This window comes from Leucoraja erinacea, chromosome 22 (genome assembly GCF_028641065.1).
Source record: "Leucoraja erinacea ecotype New England chromosome 22, Leri_hhj_1, whole genome shotgun sequence".
NCBI classification, from domain to species: Eukaryota; Metazoa; Chordata; class Chondrichthyes; order Rajiformes; family Rajidae; genus Leucoraja; species Leucoraja erinaceus.
This window is the reverse complement of record NC_073398.1, coordinates 21,173,412-21,197,572: the sequence shown is the minus strand read 5'-3', so window position 1 is coordinate 21,197,572 and position 24,161 is coordinate 21,173,412. Positions and strand designations below refer to the sequence as shown.

Genomic DNA, 24,161 nt, shown 5'->3' with positions numbered 1-24,161 from the left:
GTCTCATCAGGCAGTAACGGAAGACCTTCTGAAGGAGTTTTGGATCCTAATCTTCAAGGGCTGAGACATGTTGCGTTGTCTGCCTCCAAGAGATGGGATGAGTTCCTCCAAGGCTTGTGTTCCAGCTTAAGATCCATGGAAGAGGAAGACGGCCCCTCGCTAAAGTTCATCAGTCTATAAGGCTTATCAACAGCATTAGAACAATTCTGAAGAACGTGATCCAAATACCTTGGGGAACTCCCTTTCTTTCTTGCAGACGCTGTCTAGTTCAGCTGAGTATTTCCAACGTGCTTAGGAGTAATTCATTTCAGATTAGCAGCTGCCATCTCCATTTTACAAGAGTTTTTGTCACTCTCATTCACCAGCTTTAGTTGGTACTGAGGCGGCCAGCAGCGGCCTCTGCATTACGTCCCGCATTTTTGTTATTTTTGTGTGGGGGTGTGTGTGTGGGGGGGGTAGGGGTGGGGTGGGCTCCAGGGAGGGGAAGCTTTTAAATCTCTCCCAGGGAGACCCGACCTTTTCTGGCGCCTGTTCCGAGCCAGGTTTGTTCAGTGTGTTGGTTGTCGTGGGGCTGCAACGACGAGCAAAATCCCAAGCAGGAGAGAAGCGGGACTCTGGTGCGACGTGTGCACCTCACCGTGCGGCTTTTGGCCGAGTCCAGAGCGGATGGAGTCAGGGGTGGGTGGCAGCTTTTGCTGATTTGGAGCTGCGTGCAAGCATTGGGCATACTCAACCTCAAATATATGACAAAGATCACAACTCTCATATACTTCAAAACACAAAGTGCAGGAGGAACACAGTGGGTCAGGCAGCATCTGTGGAGAAAATGGACAGAGTTTTGGGATCCTTCTTGAGATTGAAGAAGGGCTGAGACTTGTTGCGTTGTCTGTCCACTTCCTCCACAGATGCAGCCTGACCTACCGAGTTCCTCCAAGGCTTTGTGTTTTGCTTAAGATCCTAGCATCTGCAGGACTACGAGTTGCTCTTTTAGTTCATCCTCATTCAGTCTATAAGACTTATCAACAGCATTAGAACAATTCTGAAGAAAACTTACTGATCCAAATATTAACTCCCTTTCTTTCACTGCAGACGCTGTCTAACCTGCTGAGTATTTCCAGACGTGAGAGTTTTCATTTCAGATTTCAAGCAGCTGCCATCTCCTGCTTTTTGTTCATTTTCCAGTAGGCGGCGCGACTCTCGTCAGCAGCGGCCTCTGCAGCCCGTCCGCATTTTTATTATTTTTGTCTATGTTTCTATGTAGTTTTTGTTATTTTTTTTGTTGGGGTGTGTGTGTGGGGGGGGGGGTAGGGGTGGGGTGGGAGGGAAGGGGTAACTTTTAAATCTCTCCCTGCACGGGAGACCCGACCTTTTCTGTCGGGTCTCCGTTGTCGTTGGGGCTGCAACGACGAGCGGCCTCCAACAGGAGAAGACCGGGGACTCTGGTGCCGACGACTCACCTCACCGTCGCGGAGCTGGCCGAGTCCAGAGCGGATGGAGCGGTGGTGGAGCGCTACTGTTGCTGCGGCCCGACCTCCGGAGATTCGGAGGCTGCAACTGCGGGTCTGGCGGACGGCGGCACCGGGAGCCCGCGGGTCCCTGGAGGGAGACCGCTTTTCAGGGCTCCTGCAACGGCGACTTCTCCCGCCCGAGATGCGGGGTTGAAGAGCTCCTGGAGCGGGGCCTGACATCACTGCCCCGCGCGGCTTGGAATGGCCGCGGGACTCTGCGAGCGCACGCCAGGGGCTCGAACACCAAGACCCGGTGTGCGACCTCGCCACACCTGGCGTGGCTTTAATGGCCGCGGGACAATCGCCATCGCCAGCCGGGGGCTTTGACTTTGACTCTGACATGGGTCTATTTGTTTGTAATGTATGGCTGCAGAAACGGTATTTCGTTTGGACCTCAAGGGGTCCAAATGACAATTAAATTGAATCTTGAATCTTGAATTTTGCTTTTCTTTGGTCTTCTGAGTAGACAGTGTCCTGCCATTCATAATGATTTTAAACAACTGGAATGCTTCCTTGCTCAATTCAAAGGGCAGCTCTGAGTCAACTATATTAACACGAGATTAACATCAGATACAGGTCAAACTGTTGGACGAATCACATATGGGGATGTCAGAGTATAGAAGTGAGATTTATATGGACATCCAGTGGCGCTGTTGCTCGCTGCCTCCGCCCACAGTCTGGCTGTCTTTTTAAATTTTGTTATGTTTAGAGTTTTTTTTAGGGGGTTTTTCGGTATTTTATGTGGGGGGGAAGCGGGTAGGGTAAGGGGGAAACCATCCTTCAGTCGCTTCCTGGCGAGGATGCGGCTATTATCCGAGTCACGTCCTCGCCCCCCCCCCCCTCCCCCCTTGCAGCCTACCAACTGGATTGGCGTGGCGTTTCCTGCCAGGACCAGAGCTTTAGCAGCATCGGTGAGGCGCTGGAAACATCGTGGAGCGGGCAAGGCCTTCCTGGGGTCGCCGCTTTGAGCTCTGGAGTGCTGGGCCGCTGCGCCAACATCACGGAGCTGTGGGTGCTGAGCTCCCAACGCGGGCGGCATTGACTTTAACATCGTGGTGTCCTGGGATCCTTTGCCGGGGGTCGCCAGCGCGAATCTCCGCCCAGCGCGGCTTGTGGACATCAGGAGTCGCGGACTCCAGTGGAAGGTGGCCGACGAGAGGGCCTGAAAATCGGGCCGCCTGTAGCGGCGACTACGGGGTGCTTGGGATGCCCCAAACACGGGTGAACATTGGGGAACATCGGCGAGGAGGTTGACTGGACTTTGGTTCCTTCCCTCACAGTGGGGAACTTTGATGCTGTTGTGGGGATGCTTGTATTGTGGACTACAGTGTTCTGTGTTGTGTTTTTTTTTTGTTTTTTTTGACTAAGGGAAAAATAATTTTGTTGTCTCTTCATTGAAGACAATGACAATAAATTAAATCAAATCAAATCAGATCGACCGACTGGCCAAATGGTGTCGACACAACAACCTGGCTCACAACATCAGTAAGACCAAGGAACTGATTGTGGACTTCGACAGTAAAACACTCTTGACATCATGTGAATATGCAATGTCATTGCTTGGTGTATATGACAATAAACTAATCTGAATAATCTTCTAATATCTCAATACACTCAATTCATTCACGGTAAATATTAATGTCCACAATATCCTTGAAAACTTCTGCAAAAATGCAAACAATCGCAAGAATACTTGAACATTTTTCCAAAAGTGCTGGAACAAATTGTATTAAAACATGGACAATTTATTTATAAAAAGGTGCAAACCGATTGAATTTCTGTAGAGTTTCTTTTTCTTTTAATTCTATCAAAGTGAATAACGGCACATTTGCCCGCATTACAATCATTTACATCTTCCTACCCACCCATTTAATCGATCTGCATTCCATCGTCACTTCTTTGCACTCTGCTCAGAGAATATTGTTTTACCTACCATACAATTACCCATCAATAAATATGGTTACATCACAATATATTCCGTTATCTAGCATTAGTGCTGAAAGTAAATACCTATAGCCCCAGCCTCTCCCTACAAGTTAGGTAATTAATCCTAAATAAGTCATTTTGCATTCTGTCAGTTAACTATCTGGGGTTATACATAATCTCCATTAGTTGTCGTCTAATATGAGGCACCTTACTGAATGCCTTTTAAAGGTTCAAGTATATGATGTCTGTTGGTTCTCCTTTATCTACCCCATTTGTCATGTCTACAAACATCGTTAAACACAATTGTCAAGCACAATCATTTATTTTATAAAACTGATGCTTTTTCTAAATGTTTTATTAACACTTCCTTAATTCTGCACTCCCAACATTTTCCTGAAAACTGATGTGAGACTAATTGTCCGACTATTCTGTTTCTTCTCTCCCTACTTTCCTAAACATCAAGTATATTTACTGTTTTCTAATCTGCTGGAACAATTCTAGAGGCTGGGCAGTCTTTTGAAGTTCCCAACTGATATATCCACCATCACTCGAACCGTGGCAGGAAAACCCCTGTGTTTTTTAGAGTACGTGATGGAATTAGGGGAATATCTCATCTGGTTTCACAAGTCGATTGGACTTCCAGTGCAACATACAGTCAAGTATTTATAAATTGTTTGCTTTTGTGAAACTAAACAGATTTTATTATTTTCTGGTAGGTGTAAAAACCTCTGGGAAAGATGCTGTTGCCAGCCATTGCACATTATGAAACAAGTTTCATGAGGCCAACCAAATGTACAACAATTTATTCCACTGTCAGAGAGACCAAACGCAAATTGGGAGGAACAGCAGCTCATATTTTACTTGGGCAGCTCACAACCCAGCGGTACGAGTACAGGTGCACAGCCTTTTATCCGAAAGCCTTGGGACCAGACACTTTTTCGTAATTCAGAATTTTTCGGCTTTCGGAATGGAAGATTTTTAGCGTAGATTTTAACGGCTGGCTCAATGGTAGAGTGCTCGGCTCGTATCCGCAAGGTCGCGAGTTTGCGCCTCGATCCCGGCAGTTACTCGATCGCGAGTTTGAGTCTTCAATGTAGTTTTTTCTTGCAGAATAGGAGAGAATAGGGAGGGTTAGGCTGGGATCATTCTCTGCGAGATGATCTTAGTGCGGGAGACAAGTGTAGGAGAGGTGTACTGACTGTGTGGGCAGAACTTTGGAAGTGATTGCCCACCATTCTCAAAAGCCGCTGTGTCTCCCTGTCCCTCCAACTCCAGAGGAATCCGCTCCCCGATGGGCCGCTACGGCGACAAGTGGCAGTTCGCCCACAGCCCGAGCTGCGCCCCCTCATCCGCAACCCGGGTTCCTCTGGAGTTGGAGCGGGGCTGGGCTAGAGTTGTTGCTGGCTGTGAGTCTCTGGGATCTCCATGCTTGCAGTGGGCCTGGGGGTCGGTGTCCCGATGAGGGGGCGCAGCTCGGGCTGTAGGCGAACTGCCACTTGTCGCTGTAGCGGCCCATCGAGGAGCGGCTTCTGGTGGTCCTGATGTCTCTCAGCTCCTGTCCAGGAGGATGGCCGGAGACGTCAGGACCAACAGGAACCCACTCCCCGATGGGCCACTACAGCGACAAGTGGCCGTTCGCCCACAGCCCGAGTTGCGCCCCCTCATCCGCAACCCGGGTTCCTCTGGAGTTGGAGCGTGGCTGGGCTAGAGTTGCTGCTGGCTGTGAGTCTCTGGGATCTCCGTGCTTGCAGTCGGTGTCCCGTTGGTCCTGACGTCTCCGGTCACCCCCCTAGAATGGAGCTGAGACTGGGAACTGTACCGCCCTTGCCCTCTCCCTCTGCAACTGCAAACAACCCCACAGTTCCCAGTCTCAGCTCCTGTACAGGGGGGTGGCCGGAGATGTCACAGCCCGAGCTGCGCCCCCTCATCCGCAACCTCAAGACCAAGACGCACCTTGCACACCATCAGCTTCGGTCCCTACGGGGAGCGTGTTCCTCTGGAATTGGAACGGGGCTGGGCTGCTGCTGGCTGTGGGTCTCTGGGATCTCCGTGCTTGCAGTGGGCCTGGGGGCCGGTGTCCCATTGGTCCTGACGTCTCCGGTGATTGGCACTAGCTCCGACGTGAAGACAGTGCAAAACCCCCGCGCCGGTGCAATGGGCGGGGAGCTGGAGAGGGGAGGGAAGGGGTGACACACATGGCTGGGAAGCAGAAGGGTGTAGGTGGGGTGAAACTGAAGGGAGCGACAATCTGCTGCTGCCTGCCCGCTGAGTTAAAAAGTTCTCATGCAAGACTCACGATACACTGTGTATCGTGAGTCTACCGTGGGAACCTTTTAACTCAGCGGGCAGGCAGCAGCAGGTTGTCAATTATTAACCCTCCCGCGCAATATACCCTCACCTTCTCTTTTATGAATGGGGATTTAGTTCCCCTTTCTTCGAGGACCGACCGGAGGTTCCGCTGTCACCTCTGCGGGCCGCCCTCGGTGAACGTTTTCAAGGACCTTTCTTCAAGGACCGAAAAAATGTCGCTATTCGGAGGTTTTCGTTATTTGGATCTTCGGATAAAAGGTTGTGCACCTGTATTGATTTCTCGAATTTCAAGTAACCCTTGCATTCCCTCTCTCCCCCCATCCCTCTCCCACCCTAGTCGTCCGACTAGTATCACCGTCATCCTATTTAGTTTCACTGTTCATACCCCCTCGGTATCACCTTTTCCACAGTCACGAATAGACCATTGTGGGCTCCACATTTCCTTGGTCATCGATGTTGGCTTTGATTTGTTCTTCTTACCTTTCATTCATTTGTTTATTGTACCATTTTTATACCTAGTTTCCCCTCTCCCTGATTGTCTCAACATCTGTCATCTTCTGCTTTTTGTTTGTTTTGCTTTACCTTGGTCTTCTTAGAAGACAGTCTCAACCCGAAACATCACCTATTCCTTTTCTCCAGAGATGCTGTTTGACCCACTGAGTTACTCCAGCATTTTGTGTTTAACTTCAGTGTAAACAAGTGTCTGCTGTTCCTTGCTACCCAAATGTACAACCAAGTCATTCAGCTCAGCCCAATGGCACTTCATGCACAAGCTAACCCATGGCTGGAGGTGCAGTCAGATGTGAAACATCTAACAGTGACCATTTGGCCACTAGTATCTGTTTATACTCCTCACTTTTCCGTATACAGACGTTATCCAGATGCATTTTTTTTTTTTTTTTTAAAAGGACCATTTACTTGGACTGCATTCAGGCCCTGTGGCAGGGCCTGAATGCAATCACCTCCTACAAGGCGAAACCAGGAGACAGCTCGAATGTCGGTGTAACATCACTCCCTGACGAGCTCAATGCGTTTTACGCACGCTTTGACAGGGAGAATACTGATGTGTCTTCCCGATCCCCCATTCGCTGTGATGGCATTTCAGTCTCAGTCACAGAGGCCGATGTCAGGAAATCCTTCAGAGGGGTGAACCCCCGAAAAGCACCTGGTCCTGATGGTATACCCGGTCGTGTTCTAAAAACCTGTGCGGACCAACTGGCTGGAGTTTTTACGGACATTTTCAACCTCTCACTTCTGAGGTCTGAGGTCCACACCTGCTTTAAAAGGGCATTAATTATACCGGTGCCCAAGAAGAGTAAGGTGGCATGCCTCAATGACTATCGACCAGAGGCACTAACACCGGTGGTGATGAAGTGCTTTGAGAGGTTGATCATGGAGCAAATCAACTCCTACCTCGACAAAAACCTGGACCCACTGCAGTTCACGTACCGCCACAACAGATCAACGGAGGATGCGATCTCGCTGGCCATCCACTCCGCACTGGACCACAAAAACTCATATGTCCGGCTGTTATTCATTGATTACAGCTCGGCATTTAACACAGTCATCCCCTCCAAACTGGTTACCAAACTCGCAGAACTGGGTCTCTGCGCATCCCTCTGCAACTGGATCCTCGACTTCCTCATCCACAGACCACAGTCTGTTCGTATTGGTGGAAATGTGTCAGCCTCGATAACAATCAGCACGGGAGCACCTCAAGGCTGCGTGCTCAGCCCCCTGCTGTACTCACTCTATACCCATGACTGCGTAGCAAACCACAGTGCGAACTCCATCATCAAGTTCGCTGACGACACTGCTATTGTGGGGCGTATCACTGATGGGGATGAGTCAGAATATAGAAGAGAGATCGAGCAACTGTCCATATGGTGCCAGCGTAATAACCTGGCCCTCAACACCAGCAAAACCAAGGAACTGATTGTGGACTTTGAAAGGAGTAGGCGGGGAACCCACAGCCCCATTTATATCAATGGGTCGATGGTTGAAAGGGTCAAGAACTTCAAATTCCTGGGCGTGCAAATCTCTGAAGATCTTTCCTGGTCCGAGAACACTAACGCAATTATCAAAAAAGCTCAACAGTGCCCCTACTTCCTGAGAAGATTACGGAGAGTGGATTGTCAAGGAAGACTCTCTCTAACTTCTACAGGTGCACAGTAGAGAGCATACTGACCGGTTGCATCGTGGCTTGGTTTGGCAATTTGAGCGCCCTGGAGAGGAAAAGACTACAATAAGTAGTAAACACTGCCCAGTCCATCATCGGCTCTGACCTTCCTTCCATCGAGGGGATTTATCGCAATCGCTGCCTCAAAAAGGCTGGCAGTATCATCAAAGACCCACCCCATCCTGGCCACACACTCATCTCCCTGCTACCTTCAGGTAGAAGGTACAGGAGCCTGAAGACTGCAACAACCAGGTTCAGGAATAGCTACTTCCCCACAGCCATCAGGCTATTAAACCTGGCTCGGACAAAACTCTGATTGTTAATAACCACTTTCTGTTATTTGCACTTTACCAGTTTATTTATTCATGTGTGTATATATTTATATCGTGGTATATGGACACATTTATCTGTTTTGTAGTAAATGCCTACTATTTTCTGTGCGCTTAAGCAAAGCAGGAATTTCATTGTCCTATACAGGGACACGTGACAATAAACTCACTTCAACTCACTTGAACTTGAACTTGCATTTTACATGTCTGCCGCACTTTTGAAAGAAATGTATTTTAATCTTTTACCCTTTGTGAGAACAGCCCCCTTCTATTTCTTCTGGCTCTGTCGCTGTGATTTACAATTCTCAAGCTGGGTCACCAACACCCACCTATAGTGCAGCTGTGACATTAAGATGACGCACGCTGTCACCGTATCCCCTTGTTGCTATTGCACCCAATTGTACTCCCTTTACTGTCAAAACAAAAATGTTAATTAGCATTAATATTGATGGCTTTCCTTGCGGCATAACTCAGGGAGGGAGAGGATGCGATGAGTGCACAAGTGCGGGAAATAGAATCGGTGGTGGGAGTATCGTTGTCTACATATATCGGAGGAGAAAGACATATCAAAACCACAGGTATAGAAGGTGGCAGGACAGGACACTGGGGATAGTGATAGAAGTGCCAGGGAGAAAAGAACACAGGTAGACAAAAGTGCTGGAGAAACTCAGCGGGTGAGGCAGCATCTATAGAGCATACAACATGGAACAGGAGAGCACAGGAAGGAACAAGCCCTTAGGACAATGTCTGTGCCGAACATGATGCCAGGACAAAACCTTACATGTCTGTGCACAATCCATATCCCTCCATTCCAAGTATATTCATCTGCTTATCCAAAAGTCTCTTAAAGGCTACTATCTTATCTGCCTCCACCACCACACCCAGCAGTGCATTCCAGGCACTCGCCACCCTCTGCTTAAAAAACACTAGCCAGATTCATCTCCCTTAAACTTTGCCCCTCTCACCTTAAAACTATGCCCTCAAGTCTTTGATAATTCCATCTTGGAAAATAAGTTCTGACCATCCACCTAATTTCTGCCTCGCATAATTTTATACCCTTCTATCTGGCATTCCAGAGAAAACAGTCCAAGTCTTTCCAACCCCTCCCTGCAGCTAATACACCCTAATCATAAGTCCAGACTTGATCGAAGCAGAATTAGGCCATTTGGCCCATCAAGTCTACTTTGCCATGGCTGATCTATCTCTCCCTTCTAATTCCATTCTCCTGCTTTCTCCCCATAACCCGGACACTGATACTAATCAAGAATCGATCCATCTCTGCCTTAAGAATGTCCATTGACTTGGCCTCCACTGCCTTTTGAGCCAAACAATTCCACAGATTCACCATCCTCCAAGTAAATAAATTCATCCTCATCTCCTTCCTAAAGGAATGTCCTTTAATTCTGAGGCTATGACCTCTGGTCCTAGACTCTCCCACGAGTGGAAACATCCTCTCAACATCCCCACTATCCAGGCATCAATCTGGAAAACTTCCTCTGCACCCTTTCCAAAGCCTCCCCATCCTTCCTGTGAGGGGACCCAATTACCTGCGTGCAATACTCCAAATGCAGCCTAACCAAAGTCTTATAAAGTTGCACCATGACTTCCTAACTCTTATACTTAATGGCCTGACCAATGAAGACACGGATGCCATATACCTTCTTTACCACTCTTTCTACTTGTGTTGCCAATTTCAGGGAGTTATGGACTTACACCCCATGCTCCCTCTGTACATCAATGCTGTAAGGGTAATGCCATTCATTACATTTTTTTTTCCCCTTGTATTCGACCTTCCAAAGTGCAACATTTGTTCGGATTAAACTTCATCTGCCATTTCTTAGCAATCATGCTACGTAACTTCAAACAAAGTGAATCATAAGAATTGCTTCTCGAACATTTCTCATAATTTACAAAAGATTTAAACAATTAATTAACAGTGTTAACAAAACTTTAAATAAACTCTTCAGGTCGTGCTGAAAAATCTCAAAATGCTGGAGGATCTCAGCAGGTCAAGCAGCCTTTCCAAAAGCAATGCTTCAGGGCTGGCCCCTTCTCCTTTGATCATGCTTCCAGCTTTGAAATGTATCAGCACGTCTACATTCTATCTTTGTCCCGCCCACTCCTCTGACATCAGTCTGAAGAAGGGTCTCGACCCGAAACGTCACCCATTCCTCTCCAGAGATGCTGCCTGTCCCGCTGGGTTACTCCAGCATTTTGAGTCTAGCACAAACTTTGTTTTCTTTTCATAATTTCCCTACACTCCACAATGTTAAATGACCGCTCCTTCTCACAGGAAATGTTCTTCTGTAAGGATTGATACGAGATTGTTGATAAATGATGACCCACACTGTTTTTCTTTTTTCATCTTTCAATTTTGTTATATTTCTCTGCCTTCTGATCCACAAATGCTTATCTCTGATACATTGACATTCATGCATTTGCATTGAAAGCAAAACTCTGGCACACAGGTTGCAAATTTTGATTAGGGTGGCACAGTAGCTCAGCTGCCACAAGGTGCCAGAAACCCGGGTTCGATCCTGGGTTTGTTGCAGGATGTGGGAAGTCAGGGGCACTGCTGGTGCCACTGTCCACTACACCCGTGGGAACTGTGTCCAGATGCAGCTCCTCAGGGACCGGGTTAGGGAACTGGAGCAGCAGTTGGATGACCAGCGGTCCATCTGGGATGACACAAGCTTCGTGGACAGGACCTACAGTCAGTTTGTCACTCCAAGAGTGCAGGAGGTGCGACCAGTAGATGGAAAGAAAGGGGATGAAGTGAGTGCAGGAGACCTCGGTGGAAGTAACTATTGAAAACGGGTACACCCTCTTGGGAGCTGTCGGGGCAGACGATATTTCCAATCCTAGTGACGGACAGGTCTGTGACTGGAACCCTAGTGCTGAGACTCGACTGGCGAAACAGACGTCAAACAGAACCATAGTGGTGGGTGACTCCATTGTCCGAGGTGCGGACAGGAGATGTTGTGGCGACAGGTGAGATAGATAGAGCCCCGGGATCATTCACATCTACGTTAGAGCCCGAGTTCAGTATATCATCAGAAAAGTCACTTCTGCAGGACTGAAATAAAGTGTATCTTAAATTTATGCCCTCTTGTTTCTGCAGTGGAATTTTATCCACAACCTCCACTCAGAGAAGAAAGTACAGCAAATGTTACCACACTGAAACTCCAAATGAAATGAGCTAGGAAGCTGGGTTGTTTTGGTACGGAAAGAGTTAATGCCGCTGTTCTGGACAATGCCACTGATTGCTGGGACAGCTGACAAATTCTCCACTTCTTTATTTAGGCAACTCGGGCATAGCAAGCAAATTCTTCCTAAAATATAAATCTAAGCACATGCACTAGCTAACAGGTTTAAAAATATACAACTGCAGATGAAGAGTGGCCCCATTCCTACAAGCACTAACAATCCCAGGCATCTGTGACGACATGGCTAACTACAACCTTACACCATCTAGGCGGAAAGTGTAATGCAGAAAGGGCTGTCCAAATTACAAACCTAAAACTGAGATAACCAAACCTTCAATGCCAGATGCCAGCATTGAAAGTGAGAAATATTTGGTAAATAAAACGCCAAATAAAAGGGAATAAAAATTGGACTTTAGCGTCCAGCTCAAATAATTTACATTTGATCTACTCAATCCCAATCTTCCCACGGCTCCCACCACATTAGGAGCCACATGTTCTCAGTGCCAAGGCCCACCTGCCTGGACAGGCTAGATGCAGGAAGATTGTTCCCGATGTTGGGGAAGTCCAGAACAAGGGGTCACAGTTTAAGTATAAGGGGGAAATCTTTTAGGACCGAGATGAGGAAAACATTTTTCACACAGAGTGGTGAATCTCTGGAATTCTCTGCCACAGTTGAGGCCAGTTCATTGGCTATATTTAAGAGGGAGTTAGATGTGGTCCTTGTGGCTAAAGTATGGAGAGAAGGCAAGGATGGGATACCGAGTTGGATGATCAGCCATGATCATATTGAATGGCGGTGCAGGCTGAGGGCCGAATGGCCTACTCCTGCACCTATTTTCTATGTTTCTATGTTTCTATGTAAATGGCATGAAGCTACACGTCCAAACCCTGTGCCTGCTCTGGCGAAGACCTGTTGCTCAAGTTAATGACCGTGAGATTTGGATCACAATTCTGGGGCTGACACAATGTGCTCTGTAACATCTATATCAATGCTGACCTGTGAGGGAAGATCATCCTACAACAGGTACAACAGCCCTGTGTCACCTCTGGGATTGCATGTCAACTTCAGTACCAGTTGCCAGTCGGGCACTGCATGTGTTCTGGCCAGCTTCATCAACTCTGCAGCAGCCTAATCAGGGCTCAGCTGTAGCGTTGCCACAAATAGCTCAGCACGATTCCTTCAGCTTAAATTCTGTAGGGTCAGAACTTGCATGGTATTTATTCGTTGGCCTTCCCATAACCAATGGTCAACAGGGAATACAGACAACTTTGAGCTGCACAATTTATATATTTCTATAACAACACACTGGCCAAGACATGGCGCACTGCTCTCAAACGCCTCCCAGTGGCTTACTATGCTCCTTCCAGAACCAGAGACTGAAGAACAGGTCACCATCCATCCCCGTGGACCAATAATGCAGGCGGAGAAGACTGGACTCATTTCTTTGATTGAGAATGCTGGGGGATAGCTATCATCAACCCTTCACCAGCAGCATCAAACAGAACTATAATGAAGGCAAACGCTGGAAAGGCAGAGATGTACATTAATACATCACTACAAGAAATAGATCGTAACACCAGGATCTGTCACAGGCTACTGAGCATCATAAGCAGACACTGGTAATCTGTCTTAATATTTCTCTGATTTACAAAAGTTATGCTCTGCACATAACATCAAGGTAACTAGCTCTCATTTATGATTCTAATCTAAGCTTTTCCATCAGTGGCCTCTCCCTTTACAGGTTCTCTTTGCCTGCACCAAACCCAAAATATGTTTCAATAAATGCTACAGATCTTGGGAGGAAAACAGACGGGCCCAAATTACTTGACAAGGCAAGGCAACGTGCTTCAGAGTAGGTTAAGCTTCATAGCAACACAAAACACAGACTCATACATTTGCTCTATTTTGTTCTCAATCAGATGATTATACCAGCAACTGCACACACCTGCAGAACAATCTCTCTCCACAGTCGTGCTGCACAAGGATTGCTCTGTTTAAAGAGAAAAGGACCCCGCTGGCTCTTTCACTGAAGTGATAATAATGTCACATTCTCGATTCAAATAACCTGGGGTTATATTACAGAAGCAGCATGGCCCTGCTACAGCGCGCCATCCAAGCAGACGTGTGCTCTTCCTTGACAGCATCTAATTACGGTTATTGCCTTAAAATTGCTTCTGCTTCTTCCTTCGTAAAGGTTAACCATGTTTTGTGAAGTAGCAAAGTTCATTAATTGGTGGGGAGAGATAATAATCACCCACAGTCGTCACTAGATTATTTTATGCCACCAAATATTAAAAAATCACTCCCTCCAATCCAGTCATCCCTAAAATTCCATCTAATTGCCTAATTCTGGACCAACTAACATGTAAGCTCCATATCTCTCTGCATCACCGTCTTGCTATCTCGTTTCCCTTTCCACGGACTCTCGATCTGACGGGTCTCGGCACTAAACGTCACAGATTGAGTTTCTCCAGAGATGCTGCCTGACCCAGAGTTACGCCAGCATTTTGTGTCTAACATACGTGTCCTGCTAGATTCCCTCTGGGAAAGTAACTGAGCAGCCTTATCGCTTTCTGCTAGAATGTTTCAGGGGCAAGAAGGTGGAGGATGTCAATGTCCTTCTCAGTGCATTCACACAGCATGCAAGTGAAGCATTTCAGCGCAGTGGGCTAATTGCACCTTATGTTTATAAACAAAAGGAAAATGTGGCAAGCAAACCCTTCTTCACACAGACTGCACGCAGCTCTTTTTAAGTGTTCATGGATAAAAGCTGACAGCATCAGTCCCAGTGACATTAGCAAAGGCAACCCTTCCTCCCATCAATGTGCTCCTTCTCAACTTCTGCAACAAGTACCTGTCAACATAATGCTTCTTTAAATTCTGATTTACAAACCCACCCTTCCATAAAACACGATAGCTCGCTCGGTACCACTCACAACCTTGCGTTGGATAAATATCAGTCTCTAAGCGACACTAAACTTTGTTGGATGTGTCTTTACTGATCAATTATGTGTTTGGACGTATTATTTATGTGCACACACACACATCAGGGTCTGCCAAAAGAGGGGCGTTTCTTTATGCGTGCTAAACACATCTCTAGGTTAGTGATCCGGTGACCGGATTGCAAACGCATCCCAAGATTTTTTTCCCTGCCTCGCCTCTTCTGTATTTTGTTTTTAACCAGCGAGACGCAGTGAAGCCCTATTGTAACAATCTCGCAGCAAACGCCGGACACAGCGGGCACCAGACACAGCCACAAGGACAAGCAACACACGGGGTTGTTGTTACTTACTCGTTTGCTGGTGGAAAGCTTTCTTGTGATGTGCAAGATAGCATCAGGCACAACTGTATAACTGCTATTAGGCAGGCTGAGCTCCTGGACGCAGCCATCTTCCACTGTGAATGTATCTCACAAACAAGGTGCGAGGTGGGGAAGGGGGAAGGGGTGTATAAATCCCCCTAAAATAAATCAATCTGCCCCAAGTTGATGTCAGGGAGAGAGGGGAAGGAGGTTCCAGCCGGAGCAGGAAACAGTAGTGATCTCAAACTATAACATTAGCAGGTGATGTGAGGAGCCGCCATCAGCCCCGGTTCGATCTCCACAACAAGAGCCGAGTTTTGTGTTTTGTTCTTGTTGTTGTTCTCTTTTGGGTTCGAGATTTGTCCTGGGTGTCGCCGGCCGCCGGTGGTGCCCCGCTGCACCGCCCAGAGTCACCCGGCTGCTCGACTCCCCTCTCTCGGTCCAGCACCAGTTTCCATACAAGGAAGACCAGGAATACACACACACACACTCTCGCTGCTCCGTCTGCTGTCGGGGAGCCAGCGGCTGATCGCTGTCACACAGACATCGCAGCCAAGCCCTGGCTTATATCGGCGCTGTTACAGCAGCGAGCGGCTGCGTCCCGGAGTGACGCCTCGCAAACACTCATTAGGCGGGTTCATCGCTGCGCCTCTTCCTCCCCGGCTCTCTCCTCTTGACAGTCATCCTCTCCACAAACACACACACAGACAGACAGACAGACAAAATCACAACGAACCAACAAATTATCCGTTATAGTCAACGGATCAAAATGCCAAATGCACAACCAACCACAGGCTGCACACACCAGCTCTGGGGAATATATCCAACATGTTATTGTACAGGGTAACGGAAAATAACACCCAAGCCACATGGCAGCAGTTAGTTCTATAATAGAGGCATCTTTCAGTCTGACATGTGCAACTGCGGAATAAAACACACTTCCAAAGGCTAACTTTCAGCAATATGGGATGTACACCATTGAGAGGGATTAATTATTGTTGCTTTAACGGGTGTCGTGTGACTAACTGTTCTCGGGATTACAACAAGGTGTGTAGAAAATTCCGGAAGCAGTTTCTGAAGGGCTTTGGAATAAACAACAAGGGTGGCACGGTGGCGCATCTAGTGGATGAATCCCGACTTCTGGTGCTCTCTGTGTGGAGTTTGCACGCTCTCCTTGTGACTGTGGATATTTCCTAGATGGTCCGGTTCACACGTTTCCTGCCCAATATAAATTGGCCCTCGTGTGCGGGCGGGTGGTAGAATGGGGTAAAAGGGGAGGTAGAGGAATGCAAGGAGAATAAAATGGGATTGTTAGGGGCACTGGATGGTTAAAATGGGTTTGGTGGGCCAAAGGGCCATGTTCCATACAATGCAACTCAGTATGACTCGGTGAATGTATTTGCGTGCTCTGCACTATGGACAACTGGTCTTTAGAGTTTGTGCCTCACCTCCCCGTGTATCCTGTCAAATTTACCCTACTTACCACATCTAACAGGCATGAAAGCTGACATTTGTGGAAATGGCATCTATAAATGGCAAGTAATTTTATCTGGCATAGAATGCGAGTGGAAACACCATTTCAGGTGGCAGGAGCAGTGGAGAGAACTATGAGGATGAGTTGGGGCTCATGTGAGTGGTGAGAAAAGCAGGTGTGGAGGAAAAACAGAAGGCTGTGGTGGCCGTCAGTGGATATATTTAAGGATAGATTCTTGATTGGTACGGGGATCAGGGGATTATGGAGAGAAGGCAGGAGAATGGAGTAGGAGGGAGAAATAGATCGGTCATAATTGAATGGCGGAGTAGACTTGATGGGCCGAATGGCCTAATTCTATTACTTATGATCTAATGAAAAAGCAGCAGCTCCCATTACACTGAGACTCATTCAGCACAAGTACACTAAGTCAATCAGCGCAGCAAGGCATTTCCATTGTAGAAAGCAAGGCCTTCTACTCTCTTAATGCAAGGCTAAACAAAGTAAAGCAGGACAGAGTAACGGTAGCCGAGCAGTAAAGTGGTTACGTAACATTGAGGAGAATGACCAAGGCATTCACTCGCTCGTTTTTCAGACAAGGTTCTGCCATCGCTTTGCCACAGCCAGTGCCACATCTGTGCCTCTACGGAGATCGTCCGCAGTGCATGCCTCTCCACCGCAACATGTTAGACGACGATGACAACCAAGGCATTAACATTATGGTATTAGAGAATGACCAAGGTATTTTAAATAATGGTGATAAATAAACACAGCCATTTCAAAATTAAGGTAAAAATTAACAATCAAGGCATAGATACTGCTGAAAACTGCTTCGTCACGGGAAGGCATATCCAGGTCAGGAAGGTATCACTAAACAGAAGTACATTGAGGCTGAGAACATATTCGAACAAGAGCCTGAGAATATTGAGACCATGAAGGCACCGAATTAATTAGATCTGGGAACAGGTTAATAAGAAAAGATTACAGCCATGAGAGAAAATTGAAACTCATCAGAGCCATGAAACCCCAAAATGTTACCGAGTCCAGTCATTTATTGGTGTGGTCCAATTACTGCACCTCATTTCTACTGATTTTTTTTTTTTTTTTTTAAACCATAGCATTGACTCCACTTCAGCAACCATGAAAGAAAGTAAACCATGGTGGAGCAAAGATAAAGGATAACAATTTGTGCAAGAAAAGACTCAACAGCAAACATTTTCAAATATACCAAGGTTCAAAATTTGTTTATTGTCACATGTACCAATTAAGGTACAGTGAAATTCAGATTGCCATACAATCACACCAATAAAGAACAACAAGACACCCAAATAAATGTTTAACATGAACATCCACCACAGCGACTCCCCCACATTCCTCACTGTGATGGAAGGCAAAAAAAGTTCATTCTTCTCTCCTTTGTTGACATTAACCATGGGTTTATATATGCTTATGATGTTTCTAACTAATCCAAAATGTTTGATTGTCATATCTATGACAAAAGAACAATGACATTCTTATTCCCAGCAGCTTTACAGGCCCATAGAACAATATGCATAAATATATAATAATCAAAACATTCAATAAATTAATAACCATAATACTAGGTAACCATAACAATTCAAAAACTAAAGTTCATGGTGCAACCAAAGCCAATGGCTGCCAAGATGTGTGTTGTGGTGTTCAAGAGCCTGATGGTTGCAGGGAAGAAGCTGTGTAGCCATTAGACATGCCACAGACAGTGGGCATTGGAAGCCTATTCCTTACACCTCATCCACACTACCCAAAAGCAATGCAATGCAAACATTGCATCAAACAGAGGTGTGCTGCTTTGGAGTTACAGGATCTTAAGAATTCTAGCTGGGAAGACCATTCACAATAAGATTTTTAGTTTAGTGAAACAGCATGGAAATAGGCCCTTCGGCCCACCGAGTCCACGCCGACCAGCGATCCCCACACATTAACACTATCCTACACACACTAGGGACAATTTACAATTATACCAATCTAATTAACCTACAAACCCGCACGCCTTTGGAGTGTGGGACGAAACTTAAGATCTCGGAGAAAACCCACACGGTCACGGGGAGAATGTACAAACTCTGTCCAGACAGCACCCATAGTCAAGATCAAACCCAGGTCTCCGGCTCTGTAAACATTCTACCGCTGCGCCACCCCTAACAATTCTGGGGCTGACACAATGTGCTCTGTAATATTTATGCCAATGCTAACCAGGGAGGGAAGATCCTCCAACAACAGATACCACAGCCTCGGAATTACTATTGTTGTTGGTAAAGCCACACTTAACAGATTTGTACGACATTCTTCTATCTGCTTATTCAGTGAAGTCATTTAAAAGCAGAGGGTTAATGCAGGCAGAAATTCGTTTGTCGTAAAATTTGTTTGTTTATTTCACCAATAGCAATTGGTTTAAATCTGCCACAATACATGCTTTTACAGGGAAGACTTTATATCTTGAGTACATTAAAAGTGAAGTCCAAGTACAATAAAATAATATTGCCCAATGAAATCAGTAGCAAAGCCATTTACCATCCTCAATAAGACATGGTAGCAATATTTTCAAAGGGAAATGCCATAAAGTGAGATTCGATCCTTTCAGAAATCAGTCCAGTTAGTGTTCATGTGTCAGTGAATTATTTAAGATTGTTAGAGTTAGAGAATGAAAAATATTCCCATACTAGACCTCAGTATCAACGAGCGACAGCTCTCTCTCACACTCACACAGTTTTCTCATATGTAAACTTTTCTGACTTCAAGAATTTCTCCTGTCAATTAAAACGACCTTGCGTTAAACACCACATGATACATGTCCCAACAAGGAGTTCTTGCCGGATAGGTACAGTGAAGGACACTACAATTATATTTCAACTAATTACAATTTTTACCCATTAAACTGGTAACAGTTATGCTGGTACAGTGGTGGGATGTTTAACTCCAAGTTTATTCTGGATTGGTAGGAGGGCACATAACTTTGTGTCAATTACATAGTTCCACCTCAGTAGTTTCTTCATTACTACTGCGAAGATATATTTTAATTTAACAAAGTCTATTTTTTCATGTTGAACTTTGCAGAATCATTTGATCTATGCAGATATCCAGCAGAGCTCAGCCCGACTGAACAAAGACCCAAGCACTGATTGAATAAGGATTAGGTATCAGGGTATATGATGCATATGTACACCAAGTGCTATAATTTGTCAAATTATTAATTAATTATAATTCATTAGCAAAGCAGAATGGAAACTGGTCCTTCAGCCACTTCACAACAACCATCAACCAAAATCCATTTACACTAATCTTCCACTAATCCATTCTTATTTTCTCCACAATCTCATCCTGCCACTTGTGGGTAACTTGACCCAACAACTCTCACATCTTTGGGTGTGGGCAGAAACTGGAGCATCCTGAGGAAAAGCATGCAGTCACAGGAAGAACATGCAAACCTATACAGACAACAACCAAGGTCAGGACTGAACCAGAGTATTGGCACAATGGGGCAGCACCACTGACCTGCCCGCATGAAGAGGTTGTGGGTGCACCGCAGCGTTGCTGCCTTACAGAACTTGTAGCACTGGAGACTTGGGTTCGATCCAGACTACGGTAGTCGGGTGTTAAGTGTACGGATTTAATACATTCTCCCCATGACCGTGTGGGTTTTCTCCAAGATCTTCTGCTTGTTTTCACCCACACTCCAAAGATGTACAGGTATGTAGGTTAATTGGCTTGGTCTATGTGTAAATTGTAGGATAGTCTAATACATAAGTTTATAGGACTAGGGAACCTGAAATCTTTGATGAATGTTTGAATAAGCATCCTAACACTGAAAAATTAATAGCTTATATTTATAACACCCTCTTAAACAACGAGGTACCACCGATGGAACCATATAGATATACATGGGAAAATGAATTAGGTCATCCTAGAACGAAAGATATTTGCAACGAAAGTTTACAACAATGCTTGTTCAATGCCAGACATGCTTTAATTTAAAGTCTTACACAGATTACACTACTCCAAAATAAAACTAAATAGAATCTTCCCACATATTTCTCCTATTTGTGATAAATGTCTGCACCTAGAGGCCAATTTAACACATAATTTTGCAAATTGTACAAAAATTAAACATTTCTGGACTGTTGTTTTTGAAATAATTTCTGAAGTTGTTAATACTAAACTGGATCCAGACTCAAAATTAATAATACTTGGGATATCAGAACAAAGGTTAGCACTCCCAACAAGCCAAAGAAACTTCCTCGACTACAGTATAATAACCGGAAAAAAATTAATATTAAAATTTTGGAAAGGCCCTATAACCCCTACAATTAAAATGTGGATTGTGGAAATGTCAGAGACCCTACATCTAGAAAGAATTAGAATTGTCTAATGGACAAACAAGAACTTTTTGTTAAAATATGGTCTCCATTCATTAACTATTTGAAGGGATAGATTGGCCCGGCACGAAAACCCAACTGAAACTTGAACTCGGGATTAGATGAAAAGTTGTACTTTATAATCTACAAACCTATCTCCAATGACGTATTCCACCTTTTCTGTTTTTTGATATTTGGAACTCTTTTTTCTCTCTTTCTCTCTTTCTATCTATATAAAAAAAAACCACTAGACGCAGAATTAATCGACAATTGAACATTCTAATAATGTACATAAAAAGTTTTTTTTACAATAATATGCAACTATACTTTATAATATGTTTGCTAATAAAAAAAATTTTTTAAAAATTGTACGATAGTGTTAATGTGTGGGAATTGCTGGTCGGTGCAGACTCGGTGGACTGAAGGGCCTGTTTTCGCACTATATTTCTAAACTAAAATAAACTAAACTATAGTTTGTTCTACGACTTCAATTGTGAAGGTCAAAATGACCATGTCAGACGAGAACTTAAAATGTTTTTGTTTATAAAGTTAAATGAATTAAATAGAGATTTGTTTTGCATCATTGCTCAAAAGAGATCAGAAGGAGGTGGTTTTGTCTGCCAGTGATTGAGTTTGCATCCCCCATGGGCTTGGCAACAGCAATGGGGTATATATATGTGTGCTGTGTATGTATGTTATGTGCAAGAGAGCAAGAGATAGTTTTTGCTTGATTACTTCAGACAAGAGGGAATTACCCAGCGCCTTCAGAAGATTAAATAGGAAATATAAAATCTGTGATTGATTAGATTGTGCATAGTTCATGGAATCACAGGAATACACGAGGTAGCAGGAGTAGACCACTCAGTATTCCCACCTGCTCAACCATTCAATAAAACCCTGGCTGATCTTTTATCTCACTACTACTGCCGTGTAGAAATTCCATGTAAATCGATTCCCTTAATCTCTAAAAATCAATTGATCTCTGTCCTGAATATTCTCAGCAACTGAACCTTCCCAGCCCTCTGAGCTGGTGAACTCTACCATTGTCTGGATGAAGAAATCTCATCTCCTTTATGTCCTGGCCAACCCCTCATTTTATGACTGTCACCCCGCTTCAAGGCACCTCAGCCAGCGTAAACATCAAGTCTACATCTATCCTATTTGCGTTTAAGAATTCTGTATGTTTTTAATAAAATTACCACTCATTATTCTACCTAATTATTGGCCTAGTCTAATTAATCTCTTAATCCCTACTCGTACAACAAACCCACCACGCCAAGAATCAATTTGTTTAACCTTTGCTCCATCCCTTGCAGCACAAATATATCCTTCATTCGACAGGGAACTGGACCTGTCCACAACATTCTAGATGCAATCCCACAGGCTTGTTACAATTAAACCAAGACAATTCTATTTTTATTCACAAATCCTTTGCATTAAAGACCTACTCATTGTTTGCTTTCCTCATTGGCTGCTGAATTTAAATGTTAACTCTATGTAATAGGTGCACAGAGAAACCCAGATCTGAGCTCCAAGGTCTTTACAATCTCTCATTATTAAAAAAAAACTGGCTGTTCTCGACTGTGGTATTAGTCATGATACCAAATTAGCTATGACCATGCAGGCACCCACAGTAAGGTAAATTCATCCAATGGGCTTTATTTCTAAGAACAAACAAAACCATCCAGAATCATCCCAGCAGTCTCCTCTCTCCTTCTCTCTTTTTCCTGGCTGGGTTTGAGGACAAACAGCAGATTAATTGGCCCAATAACCATTAATCCAATCCAGCTATGGTTAATTTGCCTGTGGCCAGAACCAGAAAAGACCTTAAAGGGGACATGTCATCACCTCCCCACCCATTCATTCATTCATGCATTAGCCACCAGCATGACATCTGTCATCAAACCATGACCACCCTGGCATGCACATACTAAGGTGAACTCACCCAATGGACTTTATTTCCAACAACAAACAAGACCATCTTCAATCATCCCAGCACCCCTGGTTGGGCTCTTGTGTTTATAAGGACAAGGAGATCAGATTAATTGGTCCATTAATTGGATCCAGCTCTGGCTCGTTTGTCTGTGGCCAGGATTGGAGTGGGCCTAAAAGGGGGCGTGTCACCACATTACTAAAAAGAATGACCACCACTTTTCTCACATAATATCCAACTGCTATGTGTTAATACATTCACTTAGCCTGTCTTTATCAATCAAAAGCTTATCTGCAGCTTCCTTGCTGCCCAGATTTAGATTTAAAGAAAACTTGGATGCATTTGGACCCTGTCAAATCAATTCACATTCATCAGAAAATAGGTTCCAGTTGCATTTTACTCCCATACCATATGTTCTCCATTTGGTTATTAACCTCTTAACTGGTACCTCATTCAAGGCTTCTGTATACCGCATCAACTGGTTCACTATTAGAGGGGAGAAATTAGTGCAAAAGCAAGTGGAGCACAGGGAACAGAGGGGGGGAAAGGGAGGGGGGAGGGGCAGTTTGTTAAGGTACCTAAAATTGGCAACTTAAATGTTCATACCAAGCAGAATCTGGCGGCGCTGTTCCTCTAGTTTGCGTGTAACCTCACTTTACCAATGGAAGAGGCGCAGGACAGAAAGGCCCATATTGGAATGAGAAGAGAATTTTAAATGGTTAGCAATTGAGAGATCCAGTAGGCCTTGGTGGACCAAGCGCAAGAGATCCAGTAGGCCTTGGTGGACCAAGCGAAACAGTCGCTGAGTCTAGACTTGGTCTTGCTGATGTAACGGAGGCCACTGGGTGCTGTAGATGAGGTTAGAGGAGCTGCAAGTAAACCTCTCAATTACCTGGAGGAACTGCTGGGGTCCGTGGATGAATGTGGGGGAGGAGGTATCAGGATTGGTTACATCTCCTGTGGTTACAGGGGAAATACCTGGGGAGGGGGTGGTTTGGGTGGAAGGAATGAGTGAACCAAGTGGTTGCAGAGTGAGTGATCCTTGCAGAAGGCAGAAAGGAATGGAGATGGGAAGGTGTGACTGGTGGTGGGATCACGTTGGAAGTGGTGGAAGTGTCAGAGAATGATATGTTGGATATGGAAGCTGCTGGGGTGAAAGGTGACAAGCCTTTCTTTGTTCGGTCTGGGAGGGGAGTGAGAGCAGAACTATGAGATGCAGAGGAGACATGGGTGATGGATCCATCTGTGAAAACAGGGAAGAAACCATGTTTATTAAAGAAAGAGGACATCTCGGATGTCCTAGAATGGAAAGTCTCATCTTGGGACCAAATGCAGCGAAGATGGAGAAATTGAGAATAGGGGATAGCATCTTTGCAAGAAACAGGGTGTGAGGCGGTGTAGACCAGATAAGATATAGTAGACATCAGTTGACCATCAGTCCCTGTGATGAGGACAGAGAGGTGATGAAAGGAGAGGGAGGTGTCGGAGAAAGTCCAAGTAAATTTGAGGGCGGGTAGAAGTCAATGAAATCAAAAGGTTCTGCAGGAGACAGCAATAGTGGAGAAAGAGTTGGGAAATGGTGTCAGTGTACATTTGGAACTAGTATTGT

At 45.2% G+C, this 24,161-nt stretch overlaps 1 protein-coding gene across 8 annotated transcripts in view; it reads right to left on the bottom strand.

Moving 5' to 3' along the window:
* Positions 1-19,525, bottom strand: part of LOC129707784 (voltage-dependent calcium channel subunit alpha-2/delta-1) — a 492,487-nt gene extending 472,962 nt beyond the window's left edge. For 2 of the 8 annotated variants that reach the window (XM_055653086.1, XM_055653087.1), the window contains exon 1: positions 14,752-19,524. In XM_055653086.1, the coding sequence (XP_055509061.1) occupies positions 14,752-14,849 (98 nt within the window). In that variant the 5' untranslated portion in view covers positions 14,850-19,524. Of the gene's footprint in view, positions 1-14,751 lie in introns of all 8 variants that reach the window. The other 6 variants (XM_055653088.1, XM_055653091.1, XM_055653092.1 and 3 more) reach the window with 4 other exon arrangements.
* Between the last annotated feature and the right edge of the window lie 4,636 nt (positions 19,526-24,161).